The following is a 22,354-nucleotide window of genomic DNA, read 5'->3' on the forward strand; positions in this document are numbered from 1 at the left end:
TAAAAGAATTGAATTCTTGGAAAGGATTTTATTAAAATGTCTAAAAATAATTGAATTTTCAGAAATAATTTTGTTATTTATCGACATAATTGAATTCTTTCAAAGAATTATTTATGTAAACAATTGAATTCTTGAGAAGAATTTTATTAAAATTGAATTAAAATTGTATTTAAAATAATTGAATTCCTGTGAACAATCCTAATATTTTTGTAAATAATTGAATTCTTCCAAAGAATTTAAAAAAAAACATTTTTTTTAAATAATTGATTTTTCCGAGAAATTGAAATTATATTTTTAAGAACAATTACATTTTTTGAGCAATTTTCTGTAAAATTGTATTAAAAATAATTGAAATCTTGCGTTGAATTTTATTATTTATGAAAATAATTGAATAGTTGCAAAGAATGTTATTCAAATTTTCAAAAATAATTGAATTCCTGTAAAAAATTTTATTATTTATGAAAATAATTGAATTATTGCCCCAAAAATAAGTCCTGTTGAAAAATTTTGTTATTTTTGAAAATAATTGAATTCTTCATAAAAATTTTATAAATATTGTTTTAAATAATTAATTTTTTCGAAATATAATAAATATTATGAACATTTTATTTGTCAAAACAGTATTGAATTTTTCGATTAATTAATTTAAAATAGTATTTAAAAAAAAATTGAAATTCTTCCATGAGTTTTATTTTTTGTGAAAATAATTGAAATCTTGATAAAAATTTGTATGAAACATTTTTTTAAAAAAATTGAATTTCCATGAAAAATGTTATTAATAGTGAAAGTAATTGAATTATTGTGAAGAATTGTATACCTACAAATTTTGTTAAACAATTAATTTTTCGAATTTTGTTTGAAAATGCTATTCTAAATTAATTGAATTCCTGTTGAAATTTTATTATTTATGAAAATAATTGAATTTTGGATGAATTTTATCAATTTCTTGTTTAAATAATTGAATTCTTTTGTGAAATTTTATGAAAATACTAGATATTGAAAATAATTGAATTTCGAAAATTTTTTGAAAATAATCGAATCTATTATTATTATGATTATTATTATTTTTATTATTATTATTATTATTATTATTATTATTATTATTATTATTATTTTTGTCAATTATTTAATAAATGTCAAGTTATTAGCTGACTTACCGATCTATTTTGTCCATTGATATCGGATGTTGGAGAACAGTTTGCTGGCCAGACATTTCGACGACGCATTGTGTCCCAAGTTCGAGTTCTGAAAACAAGAAAAAAACTGGTTACTAAAATTGCCAATTATTTTTTATTAAGTTATTATATTAAAAAATTTTCCCTTCCTTAATAGAGGACAAAAGTGAATTAAATTGCCAAAGTAAATGTCACAATTCTTCATCTTAGAAGAAAATAGAAATAAAAAAGAAAATTGAGAAATTAAATGAAAAAAAGTTAAAATAAATCCGTTTTTATCGTTTTTTGAGATACTGAAAGCAATTTTTATTATACTACATGCGGATCATAGTATAGAAAGTACGTGACTTGCGATAAGATGGATAGGCGGTCCCTATAGTAACTCGTTCATTGAACTTGAACTATATAAACTTCTCCTCTAATCGACTCAAGACATGAGTTCAAAAAAAAAAGCCCACCCGAAAAATAAAGAATAAACCTTTCTGTTGAAAAATACACCTACACAAAAATATCAAGTTATCAACTTTAGAATATAAATGGAATAAATTAACGTCATCTCAATTATATTCTCTAAGACAAGAAGAAGTGTATTTAATGGACAGAAAAATTATTATGGTGCGCTAATGGATGATGTTAACAACGCGTGACAATAAAAACATTGTTCATATATGAAAGAAGTGATTGAATTACAAGTTTTATTAATATTCAAAGTGTAACATACTCGTGAGCACGTAATTGTATTACATGCGTACGGCATACTAAATAAGGATTAATGCATTCTATAATATAAATTACAATGCGTGAAGAGTTCAATGAGTTGTCTGTTACACCCATTTATATTTATCCTCCATTCACTTTTATTTTCAGAAAATAAATGATACTTTAACATTTGCCCCAAATAAAATATCTCTCTCTATATCTTCATACAAAATAAAGAATTTCTCGATATATACCCAAGTTCGATGGTATTTTTACCATTAAATTTTGTGGTTAAAGGGAAACAGGATTTCGATTTTAGTTGAGAGATTTCTCTATTTAACTCTATAATCAAAAGTGATAACAAAGAATTACCGATATCAAAGTCGGAATTAGAACCACAAATTGAAATCGTGGACCCTCTTCAATTCTAATTTTATACTCACCTTTTTATTTTTATCCTTTGACTCTTATGGTTAACCATATCTTTATTGAAAATAATAACCTCCAAATTAGATAAATAAGATTTTTGTCACTTTTTCTTGCAACTTTTTATTTGTTATGAAAAATAACGGCCGATATCAGGGTTGGGTCGCTATTTTTTATTGTTAAATTTCTACTGAAATGAACCAATCAAATTCAAGCATAGTTTGTTTACTTTAAAAAATGTGTGATTGCACCCTTATGTTCAACAAAGAATAGAAGAAGAAATCATAAAACTTAAAGAAAAATAACTTTGTATATCACTTTTTTTTATTTTAAAGTAATTTAGGAAAATATTAATTTTCCTCAGCAATTACTTTTAAAAATAATAAAAACGTGAAAAGATTTTGTTGTTTCAAATTTCTAATCAACTTGTAATCCTGCCATAAAAGTAATAACCAATCAGAAACGAGCAACAAACCTGAAATATTTACTTTGTTTCAAAATTGTTAACAAACCTTAAATAAACACAAAAACGTTTTGACGTTTACCGTTTTGTAACAAAATATAACCTCAAAAGTAAAATTTTCGATTTCGTTTGGAATTTGGATTTATTAGTGAAAAAAGTGAAAATTTGCATAAAGGAAAAGAAAAAACTTGCAAAAAGCTTAAAAGAACATTTTTCCGAGTTCAATTGCCAATTTGCTTATATCTCGAAATGTTTTTGCTGCATGTTTAGTGGGACATGAAAATTTCTCAACAATGAAATTAAAAAGTCGGACAGCAAATATTTTTGAGGACAATAGAAGAAAATGATAAGCATTATTATATTGGATATTGCGGACTTTATCCGATTAAAAATATCCGAACTATTCAAACTTGGAAATGAGTACATTAGAAAACCAATATCCAAAGTTCTAAATACAAATACCCTTTTGTCGTTAAGTTCTTTGTATGCCACAAACACCTGCTACTGCTCTCAAACTTCTGTTTATTTAACATATAAACATGTACACACATTCCTCTATGTACTTCCGTTTTTATCAAAGTTTCTGTATTCATAACGTAAAATTAGTTTAAACTTTTTGAAATTACGTGTAATTAAGTTAAAATTTAAATAACAATGATGGAAATATTTTCAAATGAAATTATTTCTTATTTTTACACTTATATTTTAACACTAAATTCAATTAAAGTTTAAGAAAAATTTCCTTCTTACTTACGTCAATAATTATTTATTAATAACTAAATAATAACGTTCAGTTATTAATAAATAATCATTGTATTTTTGTCTCTGTCGTCACGCGACTCAATAATTCTTTTTTAATGCTCATCAATTTTTGTCGCACGAATTTAAATAAGATATTTATATAAATTATTCATAATCCACAATTTTTTCCTTTTATAAAGAAAATACTTATTTTCAGAAATTACTAATTTCAATAAAAAATTTAATTTTTTCTATTTAGAAACAATTTTTTTTATGGTGGCACAAAATTGTAATCAAAATTTAATTCGAAGAGGAAATAAATAAATTTTGTTCATTTTTAGAATGAAATTTCGTTCAGAATTATTTTGAGTGACAAAACAATTGTATAAATAGTATAAATGAAAAATTCTCACTGATTGAATTACGAACTATTGTCAATTTTCCTCATTATATATTTTAATTGTACTGAGATCTTTCTGAGATCCTTGGCCCAAATGCTATAGTATAATCGAACAAATAGTCAGCGACTCTAGGAAATCAATGAATGTGACATTTGCATGAGAAAGAAAACTCTAGGCCAGTGAAACTAGAAAAAAGAAAATTCGTTTTTATATGAAAATCCTATCTATTAGAATGGAAAAGACTGCGACGATATTTCAGCGCATTTGGTGTATTATACTTTCATTTCTAAACTACATATTAAAAAAAACGAATAGTCGGTGAAATCGTACATTGTGATACATTTTTTTAAAATATTTATTCTTTCTATTGTTCAAAAGCATGAAAAAGAAAAGTAGACTACGATTTAGAAAGAGAGAAAAAATCTTCTCCGGAATAAAAGAATTTTTAAATAAATTTTCAACAATCGCCGAAAAAAATTTGCTAAAAAAGAAAAGCAAAGACGATTCTGAAAAATACTGTCAAAAGTAGAACTCTCTGTTTATATTACTTCTTTTCTCTTTTTCTTATGATCTCAGCGCAATATTCTCTTCTAAACTATATAGATTCTCTCTTTTAAAAAAAAAATAAATAAAAAAATAACCCAGTGTTTACTTTCGCTCGTATAATCCTTCCAAAGCGAATAAAATTAGTTCAAGAATAATTATTATTGTCAGTGTAGGTAACGAGATAGTGGAAAGTAAATTTTACGACTATAGGAAGTCGAAATTAGTGTTTAGTCTACTTACTAAGAAACTTATTTAATTCTAAAAAGTTTTTCTTTTTGCGTCGTTTCAAGAGCAACTAATAGACACAGGGCAACAAAAACAAAAATATTGCGATAAAAAAATTTATTGTCCTTTTTGGGAAAAAATGTTATTCGATGGTAAAAAATTTGAGACCGAAAAAAAAGAAACACAATATTTCGTGAACTCTTTTGTTTCTCTTTTGTGTTTGCAGTTGTTGAATTTTACACTTTCCAATATATTAATGATCATCGCTTACTGTATTGACGTTTCATATAAAATATTGACAATTTTCAATGACATTTAAAAACATAAATTCAGTGTTAATCAAATAATTTGAAATAAACGAGGAAAATTGACAAATATTGTTTTAAAAATAAACGTGAGAATAAAATCGATTTAACGAATAACTATAAAAATTGATCACGTATTTTCAGGAATTTAACCAAGTTATTTGAAATTGGTTCTTTGCTCCCGATATTCTGTTTTATTATTAAAAGAATAACATTTTTATAATTTAAGGAACTAAATTAAAAACATAAATTATTAAAGTGTAAAAAAGATATAAAATGCTTAAAACAGATAAATAAATGGAAGAATTATAATTTTACTGGAATAAACAAACCAATTTTCCCAAAATGATAATTTATCACATTTTTTGTCCCAAAAAGATTCTAACGTTCAATAAATTTTTTAAATAATTTCATACTTAATCAAAATTTAAAAAATTCACTTATTAAGTACAAAATTAATTATTACTGTTCATATTTTCAAAAAATTTAATACAATTTCACGGCAGAATTCAATTATTTTCTAAAATTTTAATAAATCCTTCTGAACAATTCAATTATTTTTTTAAATAGTAAAATCTAATTACAAAAATTCGACTATTATAAAAACAATTTTAATTAAATTCCTCGGAAGAATTCAATTTAAAAAAAAAAATTAAACACATTTCGAAAAAATTCTATTTTTTTCTAAAATTTTAATAAATCCTTCGAAAAAATTTAATTATTTTTATAAATAGTAAAATTCTTTGCAGGAATTCAATTCTTTTCAAAACAATTTTAATAGAATTCCTCGAAAGAATTAAAATTTTCAAATATTAACATAAAATTCATTTATTTTCTAAAATTTTAATAAATTCTTCGAAACAATTCAATTATTTTTATAAATAGTAAAATTCTTCGCAAGAATTCAATTATTTTCAATACAATTTTAATAAAATTCAATTGCTTTCAAAATGTTCAATTAAAATTATTAAAGAAACATTCAAAAATTTATTTTTATTTTCAAGAAATAGAATTTTAATTTAACAAAGAAATAAATGAGTTAAATTAAATTTCGATAGAGAAATTAATTTTATCATTGAGATAAAATCAAATAAATAAAAGATTCGATAAAAAAAATTGTTTTCCTCTAGTTGCCTAATATTATGTGCCAGCATAACCTACTGTTTCTAATTTTCAATTACAATAATAATTCAAGTATAACAATTTTTTTTCTCTTTTTCATAAATTATCACAATCAACACTCGCAATGTTTATAAAAATGGAAAGTTTATAATAATAATAATAATTTTGCGAAATAAAAAAGCATGGAATAAACTGATTGTTTCTTTTATTGCTTCACCAAGGTTCGTTAATAAAAAAGCTCCAGAAAACGTATAAGTGGTTACATAATTAGGTGACGTACACTAAAGACTTTAGAATAATGCGAGTTTTCTGCACATCTATCGTATCTGCTTACATTTCTCTTTAAGAGCATTATGCAATGGACTTTATAAAATTAACTGCAAAGTGTAGTTCATCCTGGTTGAATGAACCAAACACTTTAAATCCTAATCTGATTAGGATTAAAGTAACTATTTCTAATTTCCATCATGCACACTTTAATTTTTTTTTATCGAATTTTTTTATTTTGGGGGAAAATATTGATAAGCAAGAATCATTTCAGTTCCTTACTCGACAACAATGAATATGATGATTATTATTATGAGAGAAAAAAAATCCGATAAAATTTAAACCAATTAAACACCTTGAGAATATTACTGATGTTAGAGAAAAAAACAGGGAAAACCGGAAATAAACAACAAAGGTAACATTATTTTCAAATTTAATATTCTTAACAACAACGTGTTTCTTAACATCCTGTAGAAAGTATGAGTAACTTGCAGTTTAAATAGATACGTCACTCGCGTACAGAAAAAATATGTAATAATCATCAATTTACGATGCGAATGAAATGATATATTTTTAATCAAAGTAAAGAGGAAATTAGATAAAAATCGTATTTTTCAATATGAAATAAAAGAATAATGCATGTACGCATTGGTATTATTCACTCAATGTTTATTTATTTGTGACTCATTTTGTCATAAAGTGCGTTTTTCAACGTTTAGTAATTGTCTAATTACTTTGGACAATAAAAAATTTATATAATAATTACTGATGTATTAAACAGTTATAGAAAAATATATTTTTATCGCGTGTAATATTTTTTTTAAAAAAGATCTCGATCAAAAAATGTTTTTAAACCCAATAGGTATAAAATTTTATCAAGGAAAGATTTGAACAGCTGTAACTTATTATTACAAATGCTGATTAAGTAAGAACGATTATGGCGGAGGAAATTAAATCAATTTAATCTTTTGAAATGTATTGCCTTAATAATAAAAACACGTGCATTTTCTATGTTCTTTAAGATCACTCAAGGTTTTCAAAACTTTCAAGGTTACACAATCTCTATTTCACCTGTAAACACTATTTTTCTAAAAAGAGAATTTTTTTTGTTTTGAATCTCAAATTTTTCCTTATTTTTACGAAAAGAAAGAAATTTGTATAAAAATATTCAACTTGAATGAAACATCGCTTTGTCTATTGTTTCATGTACAAAAATCACCAGTTACAAGTTATAGAATGTTGATAAAAGTTTATTTTTCAATAAGGACTTTATTCCCCTTTAGTAAAACGTAAAAAATGTTACTTGGATAATAAATATATTTAGAGAAAAATTAGACTCGAGGTAGAATTTGACAGTGACAGATCCGCGTTTTGGAGCAAGTGTCAGTGTCAACAGACACAAGTGGTCCAATCCTGCAGCACTTGTCAAGTCGAAGGTCGATTTTTTAATGATTTATTATTGAAAATTGTCAGGAAAACAAATGAGAAATGTCGAGTAAAGAATTGAAAGATCATTATCAAAAGGGAGTCAGTTGGAAAAAAAAATTATGTCAGTATTATGATTTTAGGCTAGATTTACCTCTTCTATTGAACGGACGAACCCGAACAGCAACTTTAATCTTATCCGTGGCCATGTTTCACACCGGTAACGTACACTGTGTATCCCGATCGTAAATTCACAAGGTACTCCGAATGCACAATTTCGTTACTCACACGGTTTTTGTAAACGCTACATTATTCTCACCCCATAACGCGAACTTCTTATCATTTAAACGACACTGTGTCCCAACGAGCTCGTGACATAATTCGCCATATTGCTTAGACTGTCAGGGAGTCAGACTGCTCGTGAAACGTGAATCATGTGCTTTTTTTTTCCTCGATGACGTTCACTTTCCCTCGTTTCTATTTTCTAAACTGCTCCTTGTTCCATCCGTTTCGAGTAACTAGTGAGAGCAGGGCTGCCAATTCCCTAGACTGGGGGGAAATTGCAATTGCGCAGTGAAACCCCTGTTGTTTCCACATCCCCCCACCACTTTATTAAATATTACTGGAAATGTAAATTTCCGCCAATCAGAATACACCTAGTCAGGGATGGGTTACTGCGAAGTATAAACAAATTCTCGAACGTAAAGCAGCATTTACACCTGTGGTAAAAATTGTCCAGAACGAAAGATCCACATTGGAGTAAGAGAGACAGATACCTTGCACTACTACGAGAGCTGTGAACGTACCTTAACTGCATCTCGCACTTCGGACGTTCTACTGCGTAAAATACGTTAAAAAACGTCTAACTTTGAACTGTGCAACCCTGGACTGGACGCACTGTAAGCAGCGACCCAGACCTGGTTTGATGCGGAACAACCACATCGGCCCGAGTCTACAAACGCTATTGACCGCGAAAAGGCGAGGACAGCCGAAATGGAGGAAAATCAAACATCGGAAAGTGTCGCTGTGTTACCGGACATGTCCGAACCGTTGACGAGCGAGTCCGAGGAGACGTCCGCCCTGACGACTGAACACGAAGCCCATCCTGTCGCCGTCACTTCCGTACCGGGTGTAACTAGTGTTCAAGGAGTTGGTGTACCGGTTTCTTTACCTGTCGGCTCCATCATCGGGGTTGCAAACGCCTCCAATGGAACTACCTTCAACGTCATCACCTCCGATCAATTACAGGTATTCTATTTTATTTAGTTAAATATTTTCCTTTCATTTCTCTCTCCCTCTCTTTTTTCATTTAGTTTTCTTCAAAATAGTTAATAAACACCTTTCTATTTTGTGACATTTGTATCTACACACTATATTTATATATACATGTCTATTGCAGCAACCTACATAAGTACACGTTATACACTCAATAACCAATCGTGTTGTCATGTTTTTAAAGTTCACGTGTATTGGTTTACTTTCTGCGCTATAGATTGCGTTAGATTGCTGTAAATATTTATTTACATAATTTTCTTTTACAATCACAATTTATTCTACTTCAACTTAATTACTTTGTTTCTTATTTATTTTGATTCACTGATAAGCTTTCTGTCAATTAAAATTTTCAATCAAATTTTAGAGAAAATTCATAAAGTTCATAAACACAAAATATTTTTTCTTAGTTTATGTTTTTGGAAATCTTACTGATGGATTAATTGTAAATTTACAGTTACCCGGTTCGGGTCAATTCAAGCAGATGTTATGCGTTGACAATAGTTTCATTTGTGAGCCCCGACACGATAAGGATACCGATCCACTACGTTGGAATGGTGAGTTGAAGGCAACGCACATTGTAATTCAAAATAGTGCTGATGACACTGACACGGAGCAACTTCATGTCTCGGCGGCGAATTCACAGCCAGTGTGCAGCTGGTCGGAGTCGGCTAGTATGGCCGTATTGCCAGTCAGGTGTAAAAATACAAATGCCGAACTACATAAAAGTAGATTTGGCTCAGGTGGTAGAGGACGTTGTATAAAATTGGGCCAGGAATGGTATACACCCAGTGAATTTGAAGCACTCTGCGGAAGAGCATCGAGCAAAGACTGGAAGCGTAGTATTCGTTTTGGTGGAAGAAGTTTACAGACTCTTATTGATGAACAAATATTAAAACCACACGCCACATCTTGCACCTGTGCAGCATGCTGTGATGATGACAGTGCTGTAAGTAATTTTATTTTTATTTTTAGAATTTAATTCAAAATATATTTTTAAATAAAGAAACGAGTTTTACAGGGTTGTCACAGGTCAGGGAAGTCAGGGAAAGTAAAATAGGTCAGGGATTTTTATTTAAAGTACTGGAAAAAATTAAATTTTTAGAATTCGTAAGAAAATTCTTAATTTTGTTTGTTTGTTTTTTTTTTACTCGAAAACTATGAAATTACCGCCAATTCTAATAAAAGAAACCTTCAAACTAATTGAATTTTAAAAGAGTTGCATTTACAATTTTCATTAATAGATGAACTTCAAAAGGTTTTAATTTAAAATTTTATAAAATTTCAATTTTGAATGAATTTAATTAGAAATTTTAAAGAACTTGGATTTTTGAAAAATGATAATTCAAATTCTTCTGAGAGTAGTTACATTTTTTATTATTCTTTTAATTAATTATTAAAAATAATGGATTTATAGAATAATTTTACTTAAAAAAAACTAAAAAAATAAATTTTGGAAAAGTGACGAATGATATTGCAGAAATTCAATTATTTTCAAAAAGTTTAATAAAATTCTTGGTAAAATTTCAATTATTTTCAATACAATTTTAGTAAAATTCTTCGCAGAAATTCAATTATTTTCAAAAGTAATAAAATTCTTCACAAAAATTAAATTATTTTTATAAATAAAAAAATTCTTAGTAGGATTTAAGATTATTTTCAAAAAATTTTAATAAAATTCTTCACAAAAATTCAATTATTTTCATAAATAACAAAATTCTTCGCAGAAATACCATTATTTTCAAAAATTGTAATATAATTTCCGATGAGATTACATTTTTTTTTTAAATTTTAATAAAATTCTCCGCAAAAATTCAATTATTTCCATAAATTACATAATTCTACACCAATTAGCATTTTTAAAAATAATAGAATTTAAAATTTCTCTCATTTAAATTTTTATTGAAAACACTACAAAAATTCAAATTACAAATAATTGCAGAAATTCAATTATTTTCCAAAAAAAGGAATTCTTCTGATAAAATTCAACTATGTTCAAAATTTGAAACGAATTCTCGTAAAAATCCCAATTATCTTTATAAATAACAAAATTCTTCTGCAAAGTTCAATTATTTTCATAAATGTCAAAAACATTCTTATCCTAATTTCAATTATTTTCAAAAAATTTTCTAATTTCAATGATTTTCAATATCTACTATTTTAATAAAATTTCCCAAAACGAATTCAATTATTTAAAAAAAATTTTAATAAAAGTGTTAAAATATTTTCAAAAATTTTAATAAAATTCTTTTTAAAAATTAAATTATTTTCAATGCAATTTTAATTACATTTCTTGAAAGAATTTAATTATTTTCATCATTTTCAATTTAATTCTTCGCAGATTATTAAAATTATTTTCCAAATTTTATGTAAAATTTGTCGCAAAAATTACATTATTTTTAATGTAATTTTAATTAAATTCCTCGGAAGAATTTAATTATTATTTTTAAAAAGTAATAATTCCATTATTTTCATAAATAATAAAATTCTTTTTAGGAATTCAATTATTTTCATAAATAATAAAACTGATTGCAGAATTTCCATTATTTTTAATACAATTTTAATCAAATTTCTTGAAAAATGTAATTTTTCTTAAAAAGTTTTATTAAAATTCGTCAAAAGAATTCAATTTTAAAAAACATTATTATTTAATAAATTAGTTATTTTTATATTTAAATAATTGAATTCTCGTAGAAGTTTCTAATAAAAATTGATTTAAAAATTAATATCAGTTAAAATTTTAGATAATAATTGAATATTAAAAGTAGTATCACTTGAATTTTTTAGAAATAATTGAATTTTGAAAAGGTTTCAAATTAAAATCTTTGGAAATCTAAATTTTTCATACTTTTAACTATCAATTCTGGAGAATTAATTTTTTTTTTAAAAGTTTAATTGAATTACTTTTTAAATTATTTGAAGTTTTTATTTTCTAATTTATATTTAATTGGAAAATTTTCGAATAATCGAAATTTCTTTATATTCTGTAATATTTAATTGTAAACAAATGGATTTTTGAAAATTCTCAAAGAATTTTATAAAAAATTATTAAAAATAATTGATTTAAAGAAGAATTTAATTATTATATAACCATGAAGAAATCGATCTAAATAGAGTTCACTAAATCATTCACTCCGAGTATTCGATTCGGACTGAATGATATCTTTATGTTTTACAATAAATTATGTATTCTTATAAGTTATTGAATTTCAAAAGGTTTGAATTTGTAATTTTTGAAAATCTTAATTCCTATGAAAAAATAATTTTCATTAAATATTTATTTAAAAAAACAGTTATTGATGTTTTTGAATAATTTTACAATTAAAGAAATTTGCAAATAAATGTATTAGAACGTTTTTTTTGAGCGTCAAATAATTTTTAGAGTGAATCAGAATATTTTTTAGGGTCAGGGAAAAGGTTAAAATTTTGTCTGGAAATGAGAGAAAAGTCAGGGAAAAACAGAACTAATTTTTTGTGGCAACCCTGTTTTGGGTCAGGTAAAAAGTCTTCTTTTTGTTTATCAGAGAAAAGTCAGAGAAAAACAAAATCAAATTTTAGTGACAACCGTGAATAATAATTATTAAAAATTTAATTGAATAGAAAATCAATTTTTTTTCCAGACTGGTCCAGTTCGTTTGTTCACACCCTACAAAAGAAGAAGAAGAGCTAGAGAAAATTCGGATGGCGAAACACCATCGCGTAAACATAAAAGTGATAATTCAAGGGACGGTAGTAATAATGATAGTGACAGTGAAGTTGTTGGTCCAGTGAAAGAAGTTTGGTCGCAATTTGTTTCTGAGGATGGTTTAGTTGTTCATCAATCGGAACAAGAAAGTGTTCAAGCTGAGAATGGACAAGCGGACGATGTATTTAGGAAATTAGACGATATGTCAAATAAGATGTTGAAAATTGCCTGTGACTTTAAGCGTACTTTAGAGGAAGCAAAAGAATTGTATAAACAACAAAGAAGAGAACAAGCTCTAGTCGCTCAATTGGGTGGAAGGGGAGATGTAATAGAGACTGTTGGTCTACAACCCGCACTTGATACTCACAATAAAAAGGTATTTTCAATTTTTATACCCCACAACGGTCGGACAATAACGAAAACTATCTAAATTGGAAGTCTTTTTTGCGATAAAATATTTGGGACGATGTATAATAATGAATCTTTTACATAATAAATTGTGAATTCTATTTCTAGTTTGAAAATTGGAATTTTTTGAATTTCAGTGCGCTAACTGCAATCGAGAAGCATTTGCGGAATGTTCATTATGCAGGCGTACACCATATTGTTCAACGTTTTGTCAACGTAAAGACTGGAGTGTACATCAAGGGGAATGTGTAAGGGGAGCTGCTGAAACTGTAATGCTGATAGTCGAAAGCAGTAGCGCTGACGCAAATACTTTAGGATCAAGTGGCGGGGACCAATAGCTACTATTCTTTTACTCATCTATTCAGTATAACTCAAAGTATCACATTGCAAAAATTTCAACAATTATTTATAAAAAGAAAAAAAACATTAAGAATAAGATTCCTACAAGTCAAGATACTTAATGTTTAAAAACGTGGAATTGATTTCATTTTGATTTCATCAATTCTTATTTTTGCTACATTTCTTTTTTCCGTTTTTAAGGAATCATAAATTTAAGACTTTTTTTACATGATATTTTTATGTATTATTATTTTTATAATTTAGGGTACTTTTAGTTTATTTGTAAAAAAAAACAAAAATTTGAAATTATAATTTCAAAAGAATCTTCTTTGTTAGTTGAGAAGGAAATAGCTAATTGGGAAATAATTTCATAAAGGTGGAAAAATTCTAAAGTTATAATTTAGAATTCCTTATATATTTATTTATTTTCTTTTTTTTTAGTTTATTGCCGTCCTTAGAGATTTTTTTTTGTCAAAAATCGAAATTTCCCTCTCGCTTTTCCTGATTAACTCAACAGCAAACATTTGTGCATTCGTTTATTTATAGAAAATTATATGTATATAATTCATTTACACATATAAATGTTGAGATATTAGCGTAAACTCAGTTTTTTGCGCTCCAAAAAAATCAACCAAAGTTGACTGTTTTTTTTAGAAAATAATTATGTGTGAAAAAATCATTGTACATTCATCTTTGTACATATAATCATGTATTCTATAACTTATTTGTTTCGCAAAATATACACGGTCCATTCTTTCACTCAAATTGTCTATTTTTATTTTATTCTACTTTTTATTTCCCTTTTATTTCTTTTTAAATTATTTTCTTCAAAGTTAAAAATTTTTGTTATCTTATTTTCATTTTATTTAATTTTATTACTTTTAATCCTAAATTTTTGAACGTTCTAAATTTATTGAACATTTATTACTTTCAAGTTGGTAGAAATAATTATTTTCAAATCGGCTAAAATAATTAATTGTAAATTATTGGAATATTTAAAAAATTGCCTGAAGCAGGGCTTACTTTCATTAGAAAAATTAATATTATTGCAATAATTTCTACTCTTTTGACGTGCGTACTCTTTTTTAACAGAAAAAAAGGAATTAAAATTCACTTACCACAATTCAACGAAGCTTCATTGTGCACGGTTGTTGAACATAATTTAAACAGAAACCTCTGTTACCAATATCATTTGGAGCTTCTATTCCATCGGTGTGGAAAACCAATCGAAATGGTTTCACTGTACCTGAAATTTAATATTCAAAATTAATTTGAAATCAATTTCGTTTCACCCTGATTTCCAGATAGAATTTCGACTTTTTCCCTGAGTACTATAAAAAAAAATTCAAACGAAGTTCAACAATAAAAAAATCAATTTTTACATTAAAATTTTGATTTAAAACATTAAGGTTGTTTATCTATTTTAAAAATTAAAATAAAGTGGAGAAATTTTCTTTATTATATTTAAAATTTTTTAATTTAATATTTTCAAGAATAAACATCAATTTTTGAATGATAACAGATTCAAAATTTAAAGAATTTACTTATTAAATACAAAATATTAATAAATAATATTGACTTGTGGCAACTCTAATAACAGATTTTTTTTATATATTATTTTCTAAGTAAACCAATATTTTCAATTATTAAGATTCCAGTGTAAGCAAGTATGTAGAAAAAAAATAGTTTGAAAAAAATACAAGTTTTCAAATCAAAATATTGCTTATATTTTAGAAAATTATTTAATTTCAAGAAAAAAAAATTGAATACTTACTGATAACGGTTGAAGAATTCATTATGGGTTCGGTATTGAAAGACCCGCCGCAAATTCTATCGATACAAGTTAAGCTTGTAGTTGGCATTCTTCCTGAACTCATTGCACACGGTATCATTAACCAATCCGTCTGACAATTTTGTCCAATTGTTGCTACTGGCTGTCCACTTACTGTATTCCCCGTTAATGAAAATGCATTACTTCTCAGTCCTTGTGGTAAATTTGGTATTAATCCTGATGTCACTTGCACTATTTGAACAATATTTCGAATATTACAATTAAATAAAAATCATAATAATGATAATATTAATAATTATTTTTATTATTTTTATTATTATTAGTATTAGCATTATTAGTATTTTAATTATCTTCAATTGATAGTAATTTACAATTTGTAAATTATTATCAACATAAATTTTTAAAAGTTCCTTAATTATTGGAAAAAATCTCCTAATTATTCAAATTAGACTTAATCTATTATATAATATTAGATTTAAAATATTTAATTTCTCCCAGTTATTAGAAAAAACATAAGACAAGAAATTTGCTTACATCCTTCAGAACAAGTCATGTACTGAATTCCACAAAAGTTTCTCTCCATACGAATGCAAATACTGTAATCTTGATTTGACAATTGCAAACCATTAATTGGATCGTAATTAAAAGATTTAATTTGTCCAGAAACTCCAGTATAGTACTGTAAACATCCCTCTTCGGCTTTGTAAATTGTACTGCAAGGAATTTGTGAAATTCGCACTTTCCATGAACGTTCAAATCCAGTTCCACTTGTGACGAAAGAAAGCGTTATTGGATTTGTTTGGCCGGTCCCTACGTCCACGTACACTAATCGTGAAAAAATCAAAGTCAATATGCAAAATAATTAATAAGTAACACTTTTTACAGTAATTAAGGTTTAAAAAAATTTTTTTTTTAATCTTACTGTGATTGCCATTATTATTTCCGCAAATTGGAGGAACAGGATTTCCACCGGAGACAATAAACTGATCGTAAGTGCAAAGATTATTTAGCGTCTCTGGACCACGAATAATAAATTGTTCAAAATCCAATCTGTAAAAATTTAATTGCAATTTTTAAAGTAATGCACAATTTTCAAAAATTGTAATAAAATTCTTGGAAAAAATTCAATTATTCTTAAAAGTTTTAGGTCATAAAATTCTTTGAAAAAATTCAATTATTTTTATAAATAATCAGATTTTTCTCAGGCTTTTTTATATTTTCAATTTAAATTTTTTAAAAAATTTCTCTAAAGGATTCAATTCTTTTAAAAAATTTAAAAAAATTTTTTTTGGAAAAATTCAATTAGTCTCAAAAGTTTTGTTAACCCGTTTTGTGAGAATTCAATTATTTCTACTACATTTCTTATAAAATTTCTCGAACTCATTATTTTCAAAAATTGTAATAAAATTATTCGTAAATTTCCAATACTTTCAAAATTTTCAATTAAAATTATTATTAATAAGACTACATTATTTTCAAAAAACTTTTAAAAAATTCTTCAAAAGAATTTTATTATTTACGAAAACTAATAAAATTGTTCAAAAGATTCAATTTTCAAAAATAATTTTAATGCATTTTAATAATAATAAAATTATTAATTACAATTAACAAAATCAATTTTCTTCAAAAGAAATAAAGAAATGCTTCGAAATAATTCAATTATCTTCAATATTTTAATAAATTCTAAGATGAATTCAATTATTCCTAAAAATTCAATTCAATTGTTTTCAAAAATTTGGATGAAATTCTTTATAAAAACAATTATTTTCAACACAAATTTAATTAAATTCTTCTAAAGAATTTAATTTTTATTCAAAACGTTTTCTTTGAAACAATTTAATTATTTTCAAAAATTTTATAATAAAATTCTTTTTCAATTACATATTTTCAACTATTAATTTTTTATAATATTTAATCTTAACTGTTATTATTGAAATTTTCTAAAATCAAAACATTTAAAAAGAGAAATTATCAAAAAATTATTAAACAAAAAGCAAACAGAAACAACTAAGTTTGTATTTTAATTAAAAAACATTTTCTATTCTTACCTAAATTGGCAAATATCCGGATGAGATTTAAGAACAGTTAATTGACAAGATTCAGTACCATCGAATGCTGCAGGATAATTAGTGTTGACAAAATAAGTGTTGTTGTCTATTGTTGTTTGTCCACAGCCCACAGTTACTGAAATATTTTTCACAATTATTTTATTTACACAAAATAATAATTATCCGGAAAGTTCCTAATTTTTTTCCATTATTAAAAATGACACAATTATTATTAATAATAGTTAACATTTCTTTCTTAATTATTATCAATAATTATTTTTTTTTCAAAAAGTCAAGAACTTTTGAGTGAAAAAAATAAAAATTTTATTAAAATGAAAAATAACTAAAAATATTATCAATAATAATTATTTCGCAAAAAGTCAAAAATTTTCAGGAAAAAAAGGAAAAAATATTAATAATTATTTTTGAAAAAGTTAAGAATTTTCAGTGAAAAACATTGAAATGACAAATAATATAAAATATTATCAATAATTATTTTACGAAAATTCAAAAATTTTCAAATATTGAAATGAAATATATTTTTTATAAACTTTAATAAATTATTTTAATAAACTATTTTTCAAATTAAAGAAAATAAAAAAAGAATAAATTTCAAATTTACCAAAGCAACAAACTCCATATCCATTGGCGCAAATTCCATTGCTAACACCTCTTCTTTGAACGCATTCTGCAGGCGAAATACAAGTTCCATTTTCGCCAGTGCTTCCCATACAGAGATTATTGTCAAACCTCACGACAGTAAATAAAGGAAGAACTGCAAAAAAAAAATAAAAATTTTCTTTAAAAAATACACACATTTTTTCCAAACAATATTAAGTCAAGAATTTTTATATCGCTGTAAATAAAATTGAAAAAAATGTGTACAGTAAATCATTACATACTTACGTCTTTGATCTCTCATCGAATTTCTTTTTAAATTGTGATTATTATTAGTTCTCTGCAATCTTGAATCTGACGAATTCAACTTATTTCTCTCATTAGACGACCAAAACCATTTTCTATCCAACATTCTGTCCTGACTTCTTCTCTGTCCATGTCTAACATTAAATTCTCCATGACCTGCTGATGAATAACAAATAAAGTAAAAAATAAATATAATTCCGTTACTTAACATTATTTTTATTTTGTTGTTGCTTTTTAAGGGAGAAAAACAATTTATAAATGTTTTTCTAAAAAATTTCTATTACGAAACATTCCGCTTTAAAGTCTTAGAGAATACTAAAGACCATAGAAATTTCTACACGCTTTAATATAAATACCCGGTCGCAATATTTTTATGGTCTGTTGAATAATATTTCATATTCACATACTAATACATTTGAAAGATGTTCTCTCGAGGCGTGAAAAATTCATGGAAAGTAGAGAAATTTATTTTGCAGTAAATAAGATATTAAATTTGTTAAATGTCAACTATTTTGTTTTGTTTAAATTCTCTGGACCAAAACAAAATACAACTTTCTTACTCTATTTAGAGGAAAATGACAATTATTTTTATATTATCATCATGATTTCTGTTAAATATGGCATGACTAAATTATGTTTTTCAATGACTTTCACTAAAAAATTTTTTCTTTTTTTTAAAAAATAAGCAGACAATTTTTCTGAACATATAATCTTCAATTATTAATTATACATTTTCTGTTAATTTTCCATTTTTTATTATATTGAAGACTAAAAAATTATTTAATTATTGTTAATCTCGAGTCATCAACTATAATTAAAAATGTCCGATCTGAAGGTTAGCAAATTATGGTTTCTTTTTGACATAATATCAACTTTTACAAAACATGTCAAAATTTTTAATTTCTGCTGAAAATTTAAAAAAAGAAAAATTGTTCATAAATAATAGTTATTGAAATGGAATCAAATTCGCATACTTTTATATTATGAATTCTTCAGAACTTCCCGAGCATTCAAAGAAATTAAACAATGCTGCAAATTCTGAAACTCCCGCTGTTATTGGTTAGTAAATTTCGAAAAATTTGGTTAGAATGTGCAAATAACAAATTCTTCTGATATTTTATTACCTTTTCAAAATTATCCATACTTGGTACTTTTTTTCTACTATTTACGAAAAATGGATCATTTTCGAATATTCCGATTACTGACAATAATTTGTTGAATAATAATATTTAATACATAAATCAGAAAATGAAAATACGGAGACAACAACAATTGAAAGAGTAATACCGGAAATTGTGAATTTAGCCCCCCCTGAAGAATTCATTCCTAGACGAAATTTAGCTTTTAGATCTTTAAACAGATCATGGATAAGCAAATGTTGCAGTACAACCGAAACGGATGAGGTAAAAGAAATTCAGAATTTATAGCAAAAAAAGAATTAAATATTTAAAAAATAAAAAAATTTCCATAAGGCAAATTAAGCCAAAAAAATAGAAAATTTAAAATAAAAAAATATTACAGAAAATTTAGAATTAACTGATTTATATTAATTTGAAAATTACAGAGATCACAGTATCTTTTTCCCTTAAAATTTAAATGAAAAGGTGAATTGTTTACTAAATATAGCATTTGTTTTCTAAACAAAAGATAATTATAATTATTTTTATTATAAATACAATTAACTAATTGTTTATTAATATTTTTTATTTTCAAACATTTTAATAAAATTTATTGAAACATTTCAATTATTTTCAAAAATTTTAATTAATTTTAATTCTTCGAAAATTCAAAATTCCCCGCAGGAATTCAATTATTTAAAAAGAATTTAATAAAATTCTTCGCAAATATTCAATTATTTAAAAAAATTATAATAAAAATCTTCACAAAAATTGAATAATTTTCATAAATAAGAAAATTCTTTGCATGATTTCAATCATTTACAGAATTTTTAATAAAAATTCCATTATTTTCATAAATAACAAAATTCTGTGCATGATTTCAATCATTTTCAAAAATTTTAATAAATTTCTTCACAAAAATTCTATTATTTTCATAAATAACAAAATTCTTCGCAGGAATTCATTAAAAATTTTTTTAATAAAATTCATGTCAAGAATTCAATTATTTTCAATACAATATTATAATAAAAAAATTTCCCGACAAGATTAAATTATTTTTAAAAATTCCAATGAAATTCGTTGAAACAATTAAAATTTTGATAAAATCCTTTATAAGAATTGAATTATTTTCAATACAATTTTAAGTACATTTCTTGAAAGAATTTAATTATTTTCATCATTTTTAATATAATTCTTCGCAGAAATTCAATTATTTTCAAAAATTTTAATAAAATTCGTAGCAAGAACTGAATTACTTTGGAAGGAATTTGAATTAAATTTCTCGAAAAAATTTAATTATTATTTTTAAAAATTGTAATAAATTTCTGAGGAATTAATAAATTATTTCAAATTCAAAATTTCAAAAGTTACAAAAGTTATAGAATTTTTTAATCAAGACATTAAAATAAAAAAATTCCAGTTTCTTTATGAAATAAATAACACTAACCGTATTTTAAAAAACCTTATCAAACTATGATAAATTGTTTCTAAAATATAAATAAATAAATGAAAAATTGAAGTTTCAAACGATTGAATTAGAAATTAATAAAAATTTATTTTTTGTTTAAAGTTTAGAAAAATTGAAATTCAGATCAACTGAATTTGAATTTAATTAAAAATATTAAAATGAGTTAAATAATTCAAAAGTCTAAAAATTTGGCTAACTAAAGTCAAAGTCAATAAAGGTTTTAATCTATGAAAGTTTCAGCAACTTAGAATTTCAATTTATTGAAATATAAATGAATTAAAAATTTTTAAAAACTAGTTTTAATTAAAAATATTATAAAAAGTTTACAAAGTAGGTGAAAATTAACGAAATACGTGAATATTAACGAAATAGGTGAAATAGGTGCAAAAAATAGGTGAAAGTCTGTGATCCTTGAAATTATTTAATTATTTTAATCAGGTCTAATTATAATCTTAATTTATTTGAAACCAAAACAAAAAATTTGCTCAAATTGGATTATATTAATTTTAATCAATTTTAATTTAACTATAGCTTATTTAAAAGTTTAATTATTAAACGCTTTTTCAAATTCTCTCATTTAAAGAAGCAGTTTAACAAAATTTAATTCAATTAGTGGTTATTGCTAATAATTAAATATTTTTATAAAAGATTGACCAACCTTACTCCAGAGAAGCTCCGCCGTCTTATTCGTCAATTTTTGTAAGACCAAATCGAAATAATGTTCAATTCTCATTTCTTCCATTGGATAGTCAATCTTCGTTTGAAGTTTACACACCGCCTCCAAGTTATGCTCAATCTCAAGGAATTTTCATGGAATCCTTATCAATGGACTTAATTTCCACTGCCTGTAAAAATTTAAAAATTTGTAATTAAATCCACTATTGATAATTACGAAATTTCGATAATTATAATAAAACTAGATAATTTATTATTATTAAAAATAATTAATTATAATTATAATTAAATAGTATTATTAAAAATTTGTTAATAATTTTTTGATAATTAGTTTTAACTTACTAATAATTTATTAATATTTAGTTAATAATTTAGATTAAAATAATAAGTTTTTAATAACCTATTATTATAATAATTAAAATAAAAATTGCATGCGATTAAACAAACCGTTACCTGAACAATTTGTAGCAAGCAGTGGCCGATTTTTATCTTCACAGCCAACCTTAGCAATTTGTCCAAGATGTGCAACATATACTCTCACAATTGTTCAAATTAATCGTTCAATGCTTACACATATTATAACGATCATACTTTTTTTAAGTGGGTGAGTTAAAGTGTTTTTCATATTAAAAAAAATAAAATATTTTGCCGCAGTTTTAAAGAATGAAAAAATAAATAAAAATACTTTGTTTCTAATATTTTAGTTGCTGTTGCGTAATTCCATATTTCGTGAATTCTCATCAAACTGTACATCATTATTGCTCCGTATGCCGTTCATACATAGGAATTTACACTCCATAATATTTAATATTATCAATTTATCAATTTAA

General features: G+C 24.9%; 3 protein-coding genes across 11 annotated transcripts in view; 1 reads left to right on the forward strand and 2 right to left on the reverse strand.

Annotated features, from left to right (window-relative positions):
- Positions 1–8,295, reverse strand: part of LOC122507679 (kinesin-like protein KIF13B) — an 80,136-nt gene extending 71,841 nt beyond the window's left edge. For 6 of the 7 annotated variants that reach the window (XM_043620528.1, XM_043620522.1, XM_043620526.1 and 3 more), the window contains exons 1-2: positions 7,950–8,295; positions 1,158–1,245 (exon numbers count right to left, since the gene is read on the reverse strand). In XM_043620528.1, coding sequence (XP_043476463.1) covers positions 1,158–1,245; positions 7,950–8,004 — 143 coding nt within the window. In that variant the 5' untranslated portion in view covers positions 8,005–8,295. The remainder of the gene's footprint in view (positions 1–1,157; positions 1,246–7,949) is intronic. The other variant, XM_043620527.1, reaches the window with a different exon arrangement.
- A 414-nt stretch (positions 8,296–8,709) lies between these two features.
- LOC122507681 (deformed epidermal autoregulatory factor 1) lies at positions 8,710–14,264 on the forward strand. The gene is made up of 4 exons (XM_043620530.1): positions 8,710–9,043; positions 9,525–10,016; positions 12,688–13,128; positions 13,298–14,264. Exons 1-4 carry the CDS (start codon positions 8,789–8,791, stop codon positions 13,496–13,498), a joined length of 1,389 nt encoding a protein of 462 aa, XP_043476465.1. The 5' UTR covers positions 8,710–8,788; the 3' UTR covers positions 13,499–14,264.
- Positions 14,265–14,470: 206 nt separating this feature from the next.
- LOC122507685 lies at positions 14,471–22,236 on the reverse strand. Of its 3 annotated transcripts, XM_043620534.1 has the most exons (9): positions 21,978–22,236; positions 21,508–21,694; positions 18,246–18,422; positions 17,962–18,114; positions 17,340–17,475; positions 16,214–16,341; positions 15,826–16,116; positions 15,274–15,522; positions 14,471–14,745 (listed from the first exon to the last, which is right to left on the reverse strand). In XM_043620534.1, the coding sequence occupies exons 3-9, from the start codon at positions 18,367–18,369 to the stop codon at positions 14,624–14,626; spliced, it is 1,203 nt and encodes a 400-aa protein (XP_043476469.1). In that variant the 5' UTR covers positions 18,370–18,422; positions 21,508–21,694; positions 21,978–22,236; the 3' UTR covers positions 14,471–14,623. The 3 variants fall into 3 exon arrangements, with proteins under 3 accessions (XP_043476469.1, XP_043476468.1, XP_043476470.1); XM_043620533.1 differs by lacking the exons at positions 21,508–21,694; positions 21,978–22,236 and having other exon boundaries at positions 18,246–18,546; XM_043620535.1 differs by lacking the exons at positions 21,508–21,694; positions 21,978–22,236 and having other exon boundaries at positions 18,242–18,289.
- Positions 22,237–22,354: the final 118 nt, after the last annotated feature.

The sequence above is a fragment of the Leptopilina heterotoma genome, unplaced genomic scaffold, assembly GCF_015476425.1.
Source record: "Leptopilina heterotoma isolate Lh14 unplaced genomic scaffold, ASM1547642v1 Lhet_51, whole genome shotgun sequence".
NCBI lineage: Eukaryota > Metazoa > Arthropoda > Insecta > Hymenoptera > Figitidae > Leptopilina > Leptopilina heterotoma.